This window comes from Euphorbia lathyris, chromosome 10, assembly GCF_963576675.1.
Source record: "Euphorbia lathyris chromosome 10, ddEupLath1.1, whole genome shotgun sequence".
Taxonomy (NCBI): Eukaryota; Viridiplantae; Streptophyta; class Magnoliopsida; order Malpighiales; family Euphorbiaceae; genus Euphorbia; species Euphorbia lathyris.
The window spans coordinates 28259770-28275974 of record NC_088919.1 but is presented as its reverse complement, the minus strand read 5'-3'; the positions used below and the strand labels follow the sequence as shown (position 1 = coordinate 28275974).

At 35.6% G+C, this 16205-nt stretch overlaps 2 protein-coding genes across 2 annotated transcripts; both read left to right on the top strand.

The window, feature by feature from the left end:
* Nucleotides 1-3392: 3392 nt before the first annotated feature.
* On the top strand, nucleotides 3393-9570 carry LOC136208830 (sucrose-phosphatase 2-like). Its single transcript, XM_066000085.1, has 9 exons — nucleotides 3393-3559; nucleotides 4190-4273; nucleotides 4342-4641; nucleotides 4805-4906; nucleotides 5142-5336; nucleotides 5476-5766; nucleotides 7331-7517; nucleotides 9174-9220; nucleotides 9292-9570. Exons 2-9 carry the CDS (start codon nucleotides 4214-4216, stop codon nucleotides 9373-9375), a joined length of 1266 nt encoding a protein of 421 aa, XP_065856157.1. The 5' UTR covers nucleotides 3393-3559; nucleotides 4190-4213; the 3' UTR covers nucleotides 9376-9570.
* Nucleotides 9571-11550: 1980 nt separating this feature from the next.
* LOC136208831 (uncharacterized) lies at nucleotides 11551-12722 on the top strand. Its single transcript, XM_066000086.1, has 2 exons — nucleotides 11551-11948; nucleotides 12025-12722. The coding sequence occupies exons 1-2, from the start codon at nucleotides 11940-11942 to the stop codon at nucleotides 12256-12258; spliced, it is 243 nt and encodes an 80-aa protein (XP_065856158.1). The 5' UTR covers nucleotides 11551-11939; the 3' UTR covers nucleotides 12259-12722.
* The last annotated feature ends 3483 nt before the right edge of the window (nucleotides 12723-16205 follow it).

The window sequence follows — 16205 nt, the reverse complement described above, 5'->3', positions numbered from 1 at the left end:
AGGAAGAAGAGGGAAGGGCAATGACTATGTGATTGACCTGCTCGTTGGGAGTTTCATTCGGTTCAAGAGGAGCTGAGCATTCGGCGATCGGTAGTGATGCTGGAGTTTGACTTGTCTCCGTGATTGTTGGGATGATGGGTGCCTTTTCAATAGTAGGAGCAGTTAACGTCTTAGTTTGTGACTTCTGTTTATCTCTTTTCTGCTCTAGCTTCTCCAGTTGGGCTAACAATTTTTTAGTACCAGAAGTCATGATCAGAAAAGTCTTGCATCAAAAAGAAAAAAGAATGAATGCAAAAATCAAGACCAATACCTGCAAAAAGATCAGTTTTTGGGTAAATGATCCCGTGATTTTCATTAAAGAAGCATGTTTGTCCGTTTCCTCAGAGGATAATCATAAATCTGGAGCATTTCCACTGAATGTTGTAAGAGAGTAACAGATGAGCCCAGACTTCTTCTACCGGAGTTAGAATTTGGGCAGTTTTCCAAGTTTGGTCTTCGTGAGGATCTTCATTCCATTTTCAAGCAAATGGGAAGCCTCCGGGAACATAAGTGTGGTTTAGGTCTGCACCATTCGGTTCGATCCAGAACCAGTAAGGTTTGAAGTTTTTCAGGCTTTGCACTTTTTTCGTTAGGAAGTTTGATCGTTTCTTCGGGTAGGCCTAGTACACAAAGTCTTCTTTGGGTTTCTTGGTGGGTCGCTAGAAACACCGAAAGAGAGGACCAGAGAGTCTAATACATAGGCCTTTGCAGATTTTATGAAATGGGAGGAGTTCTAGCCAAGCATTGGGAGAAATTTGGCACACAAAGGTTAAACTCATTTATCACAGATAGTATTCCAGGAGCTAGAGGAAATTCCATTTCCCACTCGAGAAATAGGACGAACATCCCTATTTTGGTTGTTGGGGGGGGGGGGGGGGGGAGATGTACCCTATCACTGCTTTCCGGCAAAGATAGGGTAAATTCTTTTAGCCAGGGATGAGTATCGGGGAGAGCTTTCAATCGGATCGATGAGATAATGGAGGGCTGATCAAAGAGAGAGAGGAGAGAGAAAGAAGAAAAAAATTAAAAATTAAAAAAAGATGGAGAAGATGGTGTATTGATTTTTATTTTTTATTTTGGGTTTTTTTGTGTGATAATTAGATAATAAGGGGAGTTAATTTATAAAATAAATAAATATAAGGATCAAATTAACTCTTTTCCCTTTGACTTTTAACATAGTTAGTCAATTTGGTATGTGTTTGCTAACGGAATGAACCTCAAGGTACCATTTTACAAACTTTTAAACCACATAGATGTTGTTCGAAAATAGGCGTAACCACAAGGTTTATTTTTGTACTTTTCCCTTTTTAGAATTATGGTGTTTTTAGAATTTATAAATATTTTTAGAGTTAGAATCTTTTGTTAATTCAATTGATTTTAGAGAGATATTAAGAAAGAGGTGAGAGAAAGAAGAAGAAAAATAAGAAATTAAAAAAAGATGGGGAAGATGATGAATTTGATTTTTATTTTTTATTTTGGGTTTGTTTGTGATAATTAGATAATAAGAGAGTTAATTTATAAAATAAATAAATATAAGGACAAAATTAACTCTTTTCCCTTTAACTTTTGACTTTTTTTTTTTAATACCGTTAGTGAATTTGGACTATGTTTACTAACAGAATGAACCTCAATATACATTTTTGCCAACTTTTAAACCACATACCTTATGTTTGAAAATGGTATAAATCACAAAGTTTATTTTTGTACTTTCCCGTTTAATTTAATACATTTAATCATATACATTTAATAACGACAAATAAACTTGTTCATTTCAAATGTTTGTTTCTTTAATGTATTTTTCGTTTTTAGTATATTTTACACTTTTGTTAAATTGCTAATATCAATTAAAATTGGGACAAAAAAATCATATAACGCTTTTTATTATTCAAATCATAAAATCTTATTCGATTAAAAATAAATATTAATAGATATTTTTTTATTCAATTAGTATTATTAATTCATTATCAATTTTATTATTATTATAAAAAAATTTAATATTATTGTTATATGACGTGTGAGACCCATTGAATAATGTTAATTGTGACTAATCATTGGAGCATTTCCATAAGACTCTTAGTCCATTCTCAAAAAATAATATAAATAATTGACTCTTACTAATTTAAAAGTGACTAATACATATCATCTACAATAATACTCCTCATATTCACTCATTATTTATTATTTTATCATTAAAATTATTAATTATTATTATATTTACCAATAGTGAGAAGAGAGAGACTCCTCAACAATAAATTATTAATAAAAAATAAAATAAAAGGCACTACGAGTGAGGACATGCTCTCTATTAATAGAGAGCATGGAGAGACTTTTAGTGATTTGAGGAGCTATTAAGAGACTACTGGAACTGATTTTTAATTCTCCCTATTCAAATTTTAACTTAAGAGTCAAACTAAGAGGATGTTGAAGATGCTCTTAGAGAAGATTTTTGATAGATGGCGTTTTGAAGAGAAAGTTATTAAAAATGAGTCATATGGAATGGTTGGAGGGTGATTATGAATGCTCTAAATGAGATGATTGGTAGTTATTTGGAACGTATCACTTTCTAATACCGACACGAGTCATTTTGTACTAATTTTAGTTTGGCAAAAAAAAATCATTAGACCCATGATCATTTACTTTGGTAACTCAAACGGTAAAAGATATATTTTTTTAAGATGATTTAGATGATTGATCATTTATTTTTTCTCCTATTAAGCCATTGCCTACCAAATTAATAAGTTGTTAACATCTAATTATGTTAAAAAGACGTTATTAATTTCGTCTGTATTTGAAATTAAAAAAATATATCTTTTACCGTTTGAATTAAGGTTTTGTATTCAAAATTGATGGATTTGGTCTGAATCAACACCCTAGAATTTTAGTAACCTTAGATCTAAGAGCATTTCCAACAGCCTCTTAAATTGGCTCTTAAGTTAAAATTTAACGAGGGAGAATGAAAATTCATCTCCAACAGCCTCTTAGTGACTCCTCAAATCACTAAGAGCCTCTCCATCCTCTCTATTAATAGAGAGTCTCTCTCCACCTCTTAGTGCCTCCTAACTTTATTTTTTATTAATAATTTATTATTGATGTGTCTCTCTCCTCACACTATTGGTAATGTAACAATAAAGAATAATTTTAATAATAAAATAATAAATAAGGAGTGCATATAAGGAGCATTGTTGGAGAGGATATATCTTAACCACTCTTAAATCACTAAGAGTCAATTATTTATATTATTTATAGAGAGCTCGCAATGAGTGTCTTGGAGATGCTCTAATTGGTGATGACCAAATATTTGATCCTCCTAGTCTAATTATATGGACCAAATTGATAATTCCATTTTTCTCCTCTCTCAACCACTGAGCTTTGAGCACTTTATCTTCCTGCTTATTTATTTTTTCCTTGAAAAAAAAGCGCCAACGAATTTGGATCCAATTCTCTCTATCTTCTTCGTAAATAATCTTATTCTCTCATATAAACTCATTGAGAACCGTTACACTCTCTACTTCCCGATCAGGTAATATTAATTCCAATGAAACTTGCATCTATCTTTCTGTCAATTCCCTAATTTCCGTTGCATTTTTCTTTAAATTAATTGTGCTTCGTTTGTTTGTTGGAAAAGGAATCGATGAAGCAGTACGTTTGACATTACTCCGGCTATTCTGCTATCTTGTTGTAATTTAATGCGATTTGCGAAATTCATCGAGTTTTGGTGTGTTAGGAATTCGACTGTTGGATTTTCTTGCTTTGGTTTCTGATTTTATGTTCTTTGGATTATTTTGAATCTGTTTGTTTAAAAATTCACGACTACTGTCTTTTTTCCTTTTCCTAAAATAAATAAATTTGGGGCTTCACTTTTGAAACTCTGCTTCTGTTTGCAAGGTTGTTGTCTAACTTGTATTTGATGAAATCTAATTCTTAATAACACCACATATGGATTTGGGGGACATGCTCCCAGTTTCCGCTTATTTCTAAATTTGAAGTATAGGACTGCTTTGACATCTGAGAGTTACTGGTCCATTTTAGAAAATAGTGACTTCGGCCAATACCAAATTAAAAGTAGTTATAATACTATGCTAATAGGAGCTTTATTTAAAGACTCTTGTAGACATTTTTTTAAAATGTTATTGAAATTCACTTATTGCAGATACTTTAAGATTCGGATATAGTGATGGATCGGTTAACTGCCCCTGCTCGCTTGATGATAGTGTCTGATCTTGATCACACAATGGTAGGTTTTGTTTCTGCTAGTTTCCTTTTACGATGATAGGGAAAGTGGATGATGTTCTCTTTTTGCAGGTTGATCATCATGATGCTGAGAACATATCTATTTTGAGGTTCAATGCATTATGGGAAGCTCATTACAGACATGATTCTCTGCTAGTTTTCTCCACTGGAAGGTCACCTACACTTTATAAGCAGTTGAGGAAAGAGAAGCCCATGTTAACACCAGATATAACCATAATGTCTGTGGGAACTGAAATTACATATGGTAACAAGATGGTGCCAGATGATGGCTGGGTTGAAGTTCTGAATCAGAAATGGGATAGGAAAATAGTTACAGAAGAAGCAAGCAAATTTTCGGAGCTTAAACTTCAGGTATAGCATAGAAAGTAATGGCCTTACTTATCTTATTGAAGGTTTGCTCTATAGTGGGATTTTATTTTGGCTCTTCTCTGCAGAATTTTAATGGTTTTTGCTAGTTATGAAGTCATTTTGTACATTAAATGCTGAAAAATTGAATTTTAATGGGTCTATGCAGTCAGAAACAGAGCAGCGACTGCACAAGGTTAGCTTTTATGTTGATAAAGATAAGGCTCAGGCTGTAACGAAGGCACTGTCAGAGATACTGGAAAAGCATGGGGTATGATTCAATTCTTTGACCAGGAATGATGTAATGTTTGAAGTTGTTACATCTTTTTTTTAGTAGAGCTGTGTTATCTGTTGAAATGAGCCATAGAAATAGAGGGATCTTTTCCCCTTTATTTCTTCTTATGTATCCCTTGTGGTTTTCATCATCTGGTTTTCTTTTAGAACCAGCTTTTAACATTTTTGTCTCTTAACTTTAATCAAATCTTTATTTCCATGTTATTTTCCAGTTGGATGTTAAAATAATTTATAGTGGAGGAATGGATTTGGATATACTACCGCAAGGTGCTGGAAAAGGACAGGCTCTTGCATATCTTCACAAGAAGCTTAAGACTGCAGGCAAACTACCCAACAATACTCTTGTTTGTGGTGATTCTGGAAATGATGCTGAACTATTCAGCATTCCAGATGTATATGGAGTTATGGTAGGAATTTCATCTTATTGCTCTTTTATTGCTGGTTATTGTTCAACCACATCTTTGCACTGGAGAATTGAGGTGTACAAGTGATTTCCTGTTTAGCACGTTTTTTTTTTTGAAAAAATTCTGGGTGTGTGATATGCAGGTCAACAATGCACAAGAAGAATTGTTGCAGTGGTACAGTGAAAATGCTAAAAATAATCCCAAAATTGTTCATGCGGCTGAGAGGTGTGCAGCTGGGATCATACAAGCAATTGGTCATTTTAATCTTGGTCCAAGTACTTCTCCAAGAGATACAATTGACTTTTCTGATGATGAAATGGGACATATTGATCCTAGTAATGCTGCAGTAAAATTTTTCTTGTTCTATGAAAGGTGGAGGCGTGCAGAAATTGAGAATTCAGAGGTGTTCTTGGCTAGCATGAAAGCTGATTTTGTATGTTCACTATCCTTCTCGTTTCTTTCATTTCATGATCTTAGCAGCAATGTCCCAGTTGATACTCTTCTTCCTTATTTTAAGACCATGAAAAACAGAGAAAGAGGGAATTAAAAAACCTGTATGATGGCATTACAAGCTAGATTCTCAGTGTCCTCTGTATGACTATAGGTTGAACTATTCATTTGGTAGGTAAGAGTGAATTAGAGATGCCAATTGCTGTCAACCAACTAGATTCTGTAGCTAGGGCCTTAGTGTGTTTGTTAAAAAGTGTGGAGAGTTAAAGGAACAGATGATAAACCTTGTATTTAAACTAAATAAATGCAATGATGTAGATAGTTTCATTGCTAATATGTTTGAGCTGCACACTGCTTTTTATGACAAGGTGGATCTGTAGCGACTTTTCATATGAAGCTAAAAAATAGTCTACCATATCCGTTATCCTCCGGCATTATCTGTCCCCAAGACAGTCGTGTATTCACTTGGTCATAATCCCTTTCATTAAATAAAACAATTTAGGCATAGAAGATGTGATGAACGCATGTGCTGGGTCTTATTACCTGGTTTTTTTTTTGTAGAAAGATAACAATCTTGCTAAGAAATTGTTGTTACTCCCTCCATTCCCTTATATAAATCATTCCAGGGTATTTCACACAAATTAAGAAATGCAATTAATATATAGTCAAATTAATGAATTTAATGGTTGGGGAATAAGTCTTGGAATGTTCAAAAACACTAGACCAAGACAAAAAAATTAATGCTTGTACCGAAAAACTAAACTAAAAATTCTTTGAAAAACTAGAATAACTTATATTTGAGGAAAAAACTAATTTGGTAGAATGACTTGTATAAATGGAGGGAGTATAAAATACACTGCAGCTAGTGGATCATCAGTTTGTTATAAATTTGAGATATTCCTTGTGAATTTCAGCTCTTGTCTTGAAGCATTTGTTACAGTTTTTTCTTTTGCATAACTTTGAAGAAATGCTTATATTTATATAATAGACAACAAGCATAATTAGTCCTCTGAATTATTTTTTTTGGAAGCCCCTTCCAGTTTATTGGACTCATTTGCATTTGGTGGTTCTTTCTTTCTTTATTTTTTTTTTCTATGTACATTGAGTCTTCTTAATAAAATTTAGTTAAATTTTGGAATTGCTTGATTTGAGTAATGAACGTATAAGGTTTAGTTTTTCAACAAAATTTTCGGGTTTTGATTTGAAACTTTTCTCTACCTTTTTTTTATTTTCAGTTTCATTCTCAGTTTTTTGATAGTTTATCAGATTCAGTTGATTGTATTTAATATTAAAATCTAAATTTTGCTAAAAGAGTCCTCAATGCATAAGAATTTAAATTCAATGGCAAATGCAATCCAATAAATTGAAAGATTTTAGTAGGAGAAAAGTTCAGGGATCACATAGTGTATTTTGTCGTTGCTATTTCGCCTTTTTCTTACTTGGTTGGTCTCTATATGCGAGCTGTCTATGTTTAGGCCTCCTTTTGCCCTCGAGGTTCTTGAATCTTCTTGTTTCTGCTAACTATGTTAATTCCCCATTTGTCACAGGATCAAGCTGGTATCCTTGTCCATCCTTCTGGTTTTGAGCTGTCTCTTCATGATGCTGTAAATGAGTTCAGGAGTCACTATGGTGACAAACAGGGAAAACCATTTCGTGTGTGGGTTGATCGTGTATTATCTACAAAGATTGACTCAGATACATGGCTCGTAAAATTCTACAAGTGGGAGTTGTCTGGTGAGGAAATCACAATGTGCAATGATGATGATGAACTATTCTCCCTGTTGCATTTTCATGATATATTTTCTGTAGCTTAGATTTATTTGAGAACCAAAAAAGAATCATGCATGCGTTTGGAGCCCATACGGTCTTCCTTTCTAGTTTACTTGAGTATATTATTCAACTTTACAAGGTCTCAATTCTCATGTTATGCTACTTGTACAGACTTTCTTGTTCACACATGCATCACTTATCTAGAATGGGACTAGGAGTCGAGGAGCATTTAGTCTTTGGTCTTATGCATCCCTATAGTGCAATTTAGCAAGTATTGAATATTTTTTTTTTGGTCAAACCACGAGGTAATCTTGGAGGGTCCACACCACTGCGGCGGCACCTTTAAGCCATGTCCACATCCAGACTAATCGTTGGTTGGTAGACACCTCAAATGGGTGGAATAGCTGGGCCAAGGATTTAAGATTGCTCCATGCCCAAAGTGAGGTTCGAACCCTTACTTTTGATTAAGGATGGAAGAGCCCTTACTGCTCGACCACATCCCTTGGGTTAGCAAGTATTCAATATGCCAAAAGGGTGGTTCAGCACCCCCTGCCTCTGCCTCTGGAGCCGAGTAAGAGTCATGTTTTATAGGCCCAAAATTGCTCCAAGTTGAAAACGCCAAAGACAAAATTTTACCACTTCTTACATTAGGGGGTGTCTGCACTTGTCCAAAAGTTTAGGGGCAAATTTGGACCTTATCCCAAAAATAAAGTTAAGAGGAATCTCAACTTAGACTGAATTAAGACTTGGTAATATATCTGTATGCAAGACAATGCTGCATATCTTTGAATAGCAGTATTGCCGAGTAGTTCAAGCAACAGGCTAGTTTCACTTAAGTATTCATTTCCAGACTTGGCAAAAGCAATGAAATCGTAGTCATTTATACAAAGAAAAAAGAATATAATTCAGTACATTTCCTTGAATAGAATATTTATCATCTACATTTTAGTTCACTTGGTAAATGTAATCAGATTCATCTTTTGTGGTAGCTGTAGCGCACTAATTCCTTTGTTTCTATGTGTATGATTAAGGTTTCCGAGCATATGACTGGGGAATTTTTTGGTTTAAAATTTAAATGTCTCCAGACAATAGGGAACTCTGTAATTGCAGCTGAATTAGAGTTCAGGTGTATTCCTTTGATGTGTTAAATCTAGGATTTTCCTTGTCTCCATCTTGCATATATCTCTGACAGATAATTAAGCTGCCTCTTCTAAATCTCAGGGAAAATACAAAAATAAAACTTAGTGGTTTCACATGTTAGTTTGCAAACATGGGTCTGATATTTCCTCCATTTACAAAGATCAACATTTTTTCACTAAAACAATCAGTAAATAATAAAAAGTAGTCCTTTTATTTTCTTTAAAATGTTATTATATAATAAGAAGGGTACAAATGAGGAAAAACTGCCAAAATTCTGTTGAGTGTTTGCTACGTAGGCAAATTTGGATAGTTATATATATATATACTTTTTTTTTGTGTGTGTTTGTGAATGGATACCTGCGTTTGCATTGCAAACCTTTTATTTACAAATGCGCTAAATGACAAAAGTATATTTTTGTAATTTGGTGTAAATCTTATAATAACTTATTCTGTGTATTCAACAATCTCCAACTCTTGCAGGTGATAAGCAGCAGGGTTCTTTGAATACAACTATAGTAAATATAAAGGTAAAATTTGAGAATAATGATTTAGTTTATGTACAAGTATTTATCTGATATAATTAATGTTTGGGTTGTAGAAAGCGAAAGCAAATTATCTGCACGTGCATCAGACATGGGTGGAAGGATATGCAGGTGAAGATCAATCATCCTGGCTCTTCTAGAGTATCTTGCAAGTTTCCTACAGTGGCTTCTTTTAGTTTTCAATAAAAATCTTCCATTTAATAAAACATGCTGAAAAAATCCATTTATTACTTTTGGTGCTCGAACTCTGTGAAATGTGTAGATGGCTTATTATAAATGATTAGAAATCTTTTGAAGGATGTTGTCTCATTTGCAAGGTAAAATATTTACTTCTCCCCTTATGTTGTTATGCATATGTATATTCCCTTAAGGTGGTTACTGGCTCAGGCTTTGACGGGTCATTATAGACCCATCAGTTTTTGTCCGGTTTGGGTCATTACAGATCCACCCGTTTCTTTTTGGTTCGTTTCCGAACCAACACATTATATATGGAGAGTCTACTTTCATACTAATTTGACAGTCTAGTCCAATCCACTCTAGATATCTGTATTGGTCTAAATTCAACCTATTAGATTTTCACGGTTTTAAAAACGCATGTATATATATTTTGGAAACAGCTATCCAGTAACTTTTTCTCAATTTTTGACACTTTTTCTTCTAATGTGAAATTTACTTATTTTTATTTTTATTATCATCCCTTGGAGTCTTTGCTGGGTAATTCTAATAAGTAATGCTTTTTCTAATATGACAAGTTAAATGAAACCGGTGCGGTGAATTCTTTTTGGAGCTGCCGCAGCAAACCACTTAAAAGAATCACTTGAAATAATGCCTATTTTTATATATAAACAAATATGAACTTACATTGGGTTAATTACTAATCTGGGCCAATTTGAAAGTCCATTTATATATTAAGCCTAGTTTTCTAACTTCTTACATATCTAGATACTTTAACTCCATTTGGACAAAAATATCCCCAACTTTCCCATTCCTCATCTCTTCAAATGATCGATAGTAGAAGCGGGAAATGAAATGGTGAAGAGAGAATGATTTGCACGTGATTTCACCACGAACAAAACCTCTGGCAACCTTTCTCCACCAGAAACAAATAATTTATAGTGTCATTATCATGGGCAGTAAGAAAAACGAAGCCCGTAGCAAACGAAAGGTAAATGATTTTCATCGTTTCGTTTCATATAGTACATTGTTGTATAGTTATATGTAATTAATGCAAATTTAGATAATGTGTTATGAAAGTCCGTTTTGAGATGGTTATATGTGGAAATGGATGGATTTACAAGCGTTGTCTACTGTTGCTGCAACAACAATGGCGTCTGTTGAAAACGACGCGACAGATGACATAAGCTAAAATATGTCGCGTTATGCAACAATGCGACAACGCGACATAGTTTGCTTTATGTTATCTGTCGCGTTATAAGAAAACGCGACAACGCGATATATTTTATTCCTAAATTGTTAACGTGACATATATCTGCAGCATGATCAGAAGGCAGCAGAAAATAACAAAAAGAGAAAGATAGAGATAAACTTCATGTACCCGTAAACCGTAAATTCGATAGTCCAAGTATCTAACATGTTTAATTTGACCTCGCGTAACGTTATCAATAAAACATTGACCCCCAAACAAAGTCAAATGTTTAGAGAATCATGTTTCAGACCTTATTTGGATAAATCATTGCCCCTTTTCTCTGGTTTGTTTATACACACGTTGTTAACTAGACAGATAAGTCTGGTTGAAGAACGTGATAAGCAGATGTGTTTCAATGTTAGGGGTGTGGAGTTGAGATATACTGAAAAGGAGTTTGGCTTGATTACGGGGTTACCCTTTGGAAGCACAAAAACAATTATGAAAGAAATGAAAAAGATGAAGAACAATGGAGGATTTAGACAGAGGTATTTTGGTACCAAAGCTCAATTAAAACATGTAAGACATTGAAGCGAAATTCACTAGTACGAATTGGGCCAAGCAGGAGGATGGGGATGTTGTGTTGATGGCCATGTTGTATTTCATATATGGCAATATCATGGAACATGCGTTGAAAAAAAATGTCCATAAGTACATCATGGAGCTCACTGATTTTTCAGACTTGTTCCATAAGTTTTCAGGGGTGTGGTGGCTTTTGATGAGAGCTTGAGGACTTTGAAGGGTGCAATATGAAGGAGAACTTGTATTTTCAAGGAGATGGCTAAGGGGAACAGGACGAAACGCATCCCATATGGTTTTAGTCATGCATTCCAGATATGATTTTTTTTTGTATATACCTATCTATATATAATTGTTGCTTGTACAATATCAACTGTATGTATCTGGTTATCTAAGTATAGACTGTCGCGTTATATTATAATGCGACAACACGACAGTCATTTGGCCAATGAATTTTTCAGCGTTATATTATAACGCGACAGTTATTTGGCCAATGAAGTTTGTCGCATTATAATATAACGCGACAGTGCGACCGTTTGTTAACTACTGAAGTTTGTTGCGTTATAATATATAGCGACAACGCGACATAACTTTAAATTTGCCATATCTGATCGTATAATGCTTGCTTGACAGGTTTGGATTTTGGAGATATGGAAGGCAACTAATGTCTTTTATACAAGAATCAATAGTGATATCCTTATCATTCCCCGAGTGCTCCGATAGAAACAGTTAAAGCTCGCAACATTGTCTAAAATTCAGTCAATGTTTGAGGTAAGTGGTCACATTATATGAGTTGCATTATTTGGAAAGCTTTTTTTCACTTATTACATTTGGAAATTTTTTATAGGGAGCTAATCCTCCAGAAATGTCTACAATTAAACCCGAAGATGGAGAGAAGAAATGTGCTTGGTATCAACTTCTAATGGATCATCTGGTAGAGGAAGCAGAAGACGATGATGATGAAGAGGAAGAAGAAAAGGAAGATGATGAAGAGGAAGATAAAGAAGATAATGATGTAGAGGAAGAAGTTGAGGGAGAGGATGAAGAAGAGGATGATGAAGTGAATGATTATGTAATCTGACCAAGAGTGGTTGAGAACAGAAGGATTGCGGAGGAAATAATGGAATAGGTGAATAATATGTTCACCTCCCACTAAGAGTGGTGCAATGGAAAATTTGAAAGCATGAGTGACTAATTAAATATTTTTGGGAGTCTACTATCCTTGGTAGAAGTTGATATGAAGAGCTTAAAAATTCAAATGATAACGGTGGGAATGATGAAGAAAAGGAGAAGAATCAGAAGGATGATGAGGATGTAGAGGGTAAGAGGAGAAAGAAGATGAGAAGAAAGAGGAGGATGAAAAGAAAGATGATGAAGAGGAAGAGGAGAAAGAAGATGTCACATATCAGCAAAGGGGAAAAGTCTAAGGACTGATTGTGGAATTTTCCTATTGCAATTCTATTTTTATTATTTCATTATTGTGTTTCCTATATTCTATTCTATTATTTCGTGGGTTGTATTTAGTATTAGCAAGTTAGTGGATGTTATAACAAGTTAGTGGGATGTTACAGCTGTACTTGTAACTGCCTTCTTCTCCTATTTAGGAGGAATTGCTGTAGATATTGGAAATCAATTAATTAATGAAGTATTTCTTTTCTTCCTAAATTCTTCTCCCTTTCTCTTCTTTCTCTCTCTTCCTACTATTCTAAATTCTTACGTCAGATTTCAGTACGTAACATTGGTATCAGAGATAGCTTTCCTCCGGCCTATTCTTAGTGGATGGTCAGTGACGCTGTTAAACAAACCAGAGCAGCCGCTAAGAAATCCATGGAGAATCTCGATCAACAAGTGAAAGCGATAACCACCCAGATGAAGGAGCAAGCTGAAATTACAGCAACTCAACTGAACACCATACAAGCTGTGTTTCAGGACGTGCAGATTGCACAGAACCAGAAGATCGATGCTTTCATCCTTGAACAACATCAGTTCAGGAAAGAACAACTCAACTCCATCTCTGTTCTCACCCAATTGATTTGAAACAATCCTAGTTCTTCTTCAGGAGGCTCTCCAAACTCTTCTGGCAATACTGACAGAGGACTTCTTCGAACCCCTAACACTAATGGAGAGAGTATGCCCAAAGCTCTGTTTTTTTAACAAAATGCTCCCTAAATGTGAACTACCTGCCTTTGAAGGAGCTGAGGTGGAAAACTGGCTCAGTAAGTGCATTAAATACTTCCAGCTTTTCGAAGTTGCGGAGGAGAAAAAACTGGATTTGGTAGGGATTTATCTACAAGGAAGAGCGGATAAGTGGTTTAAGAATTGGATCAAGGCAACACCAGCAGCCAGCTGGGAAGAATTCACAGAGGAAATTGTGAAAAGGTTCCAGGATACTGATACCATAGATGTGGTGGAACAGCTAACCCACCTCAAGCAATCTACCACTGTGGCTGAGTACCAGGATCAATTCGAAGCATTAAAACTCAAAATGGAGCGACTGCACCCTGCCATCACAGAATCATTTTGCATATCCAGTTTTATATCTGGATTGAAGCCTGAGTTAAGATCTGCAGTAAGGTCTTTTGAACCTACAGACATTTATACAACTATAAAAAAGGCTAAACTGTAGGAGAGCCATATTAAGGAGATGATTGAGGCTGTTAAACCCAAACACACCTTCAGACCAACCATTCCGACCAAAACATGGAACCCTACACCATTATCTACCTTCAAACCACATAACCTTACTCAGAATGCCTCAAACACATTAATTCCAAAACCACCTGATCCAAAACCTCCTTTACCGGCCCTTACCTACAAGAGAACACCTGGACTTTATTGGAAGTGTGGAGAGAGGTACTTCCCTGAACACCAGTGTACTACCAAAAAGCTTCATGCCCTGAATTTGGATGAGGAAGATAAGGAGGAAGAAATAGTAGAGACATTTGAGGCCAATTCTATTGAGGAATTGATAGAAGAAGGTACTGAACCCATATCCTTATCTGTCAATGCACTTGATGGCGGTGTAAATCAGAATATCTTAAGGGTGAAGGGAGCATTGGGAAGACGAGCCATTATGATCCTAATAGACAGTGGAAGCACACATAGCTTCGTGGATCAAAAGGTAGCTATGAAGGCCAAATTACCACTCCTCACAGTTAGGTCTGCAGCAGTGACAGTGGCAGATGGAAGACAACTTCTAGTAAATTCAAAATGTGATGGTTTTTATTGGAGTATGAATAATTCTAAATTTCATTTCCCTGTGAGAGTTTTAGAGTTAGGAGATTATGATCTCATACTCGGTTCTGATTGGATGAGAAGTCACACACCAGTCACATTTGATTTTGAATTTAATAGACTCATCATTCACAAAGATAGTAAACCTATAGAGCTGCAGGGCATGACTGAAGTACCTAAGTTTAAACCAATGTCTCTTAAAAGTGTCAACCAGTTAGTGACCAAGGGTTGGAAAGGGGTTACCTCTAAGTTATTCTTGATGACTGTTACTAAACATTCTGAACCACCACCTGGACAACCTTACATTCCTAAAGTGCCACCTCTCTTACAACCTTTAATCAACAAATATCACACCAGGTTCTTACAACCAACTACCCTACCCCCCTCACGGTCACATGACCATGCCATTCCTCTAAAAAATGTCACTGACCCCATTAATGTTAGACCCTATATGTATTCACACCACCAAAAAAATGAGATTGAGAGGTTGGTGGCTGAAATGTTAAGCAGTGGGGTAATTCAAGCTAGCTCAAGTCCCTATGCCTCCACTGTGCTTCTTGTTAAGAAAAAAGAAGGAACATGGCGGTTTTGTGTGGATTATCGAGAATTAAATAAAGCTACAGTAAAAAATAAGTTTCCTATTCCAGTCATTCAGGAACTTATTGATGAGTTGAGGGGAGCCAAAATCTTTTCTAAAATCGATTTGTTGGCCGGTTATCACCTACTTAGAATGAAGCCCGAGGACATTCCTAAAACGGCCTTCAGAACCCATATAGGACATCCTGAATTCCTTGTAATGCCATTTAGGCTCACTAATGCTCCTGCAACCTTTCAGTCCTTAATGAACACAATCTTTGGGCCTTATTTGAGAAAATTTGTGTTGGTCTTCTTTGACGACATCCTTATTTATAGTCCTACAGAGGAAGACCATTTGGTGCATTTAGAGTTGGTATTCACATTACTATCAAGCAACCAGCTCTTTGCTAAGGCATCCAAATATGAATTTGGGGTGTCCCATGTCGCCTACCTAGGCCATATTATCTCTGCTGCAGGTGTATCTACTGATCCAGAAAAAGTAGCAACAATGCAACATTGGCCCATTCCGACCAACTTGAAGGGTTTAAGAGGATTTCTGGGTTTAACAGGCTATTACAGACGATTTATCCAAGTGTATGGCGTACTCCGTAAGCCACTGACTGAGCTCTTAAAGAAAGATAATTTCCATTGGACAGCAGAGGCCCAAGAAGCTTTTGAAAAGCTTAAAGTCATCATGACTCAAGCTCCAGTTTTAGCTACCCCTGATTTTGACCAGCCTTTTACAATCGAGTGCGATGCTAATGGTATAGGCATTGGAGCAGTGTTGATGCAACAGGGACGACCAATTTGCTACCTATCTAAGGCTCTTAGCCCAAGGAATCAAAAACTCTCTGCCTATGAAAGGGAATTGTTGGCCATCTTGCAAGCTTGTACACAATGGAGACATTACCTTGAGAATACCACATTCATCATTAAGACTGACCATGAGAGTATCAAGCATCTCCTGGAACAGAAATTACATACTTACTTGCAACACAAGGGCATATCAAAGCTTCTAGGTCTAGATTATATAATTCAATACAAAAAGGGAAGTGAAAACAGGGCTGCTGATGCCATATCTAGACAACAGGAGGGTTAGGAAATTAACAGTTGTTGCATACAGGCATTGTCTATGGGGATTCCTAACTGGATGGAAGAAATTCAATTCTCTTATGATAAGGATGAGATAGCTTCTACATGGATTCCTCAGTTACTGGT

Excerpts from the sequence above, each read along its gene's own strand:
- LOC136208830 (XM_066000085.1), top strand. The coding sequence starts at position 4,214 with ATGGATCGGTTAACTGCCCCTGCTCGCTTGATGATAGTGTCTGATCTT. Across the intron at positions 5,337-5,475 it reads CAGATGTATATGGAGTTATG|GTCAACAATGCACAAGAAGA; the intron begins GTAGGAATTTCA and ends TGTGATATGCAG. Across the intron at positions 9,221-9,291 it reads CAACTATAGTAAATATAAAG|AAAGCGAAAGCAAATTATCT; the intron begins GTAAAATTTGAG and ends TTTGGGTTGTAG.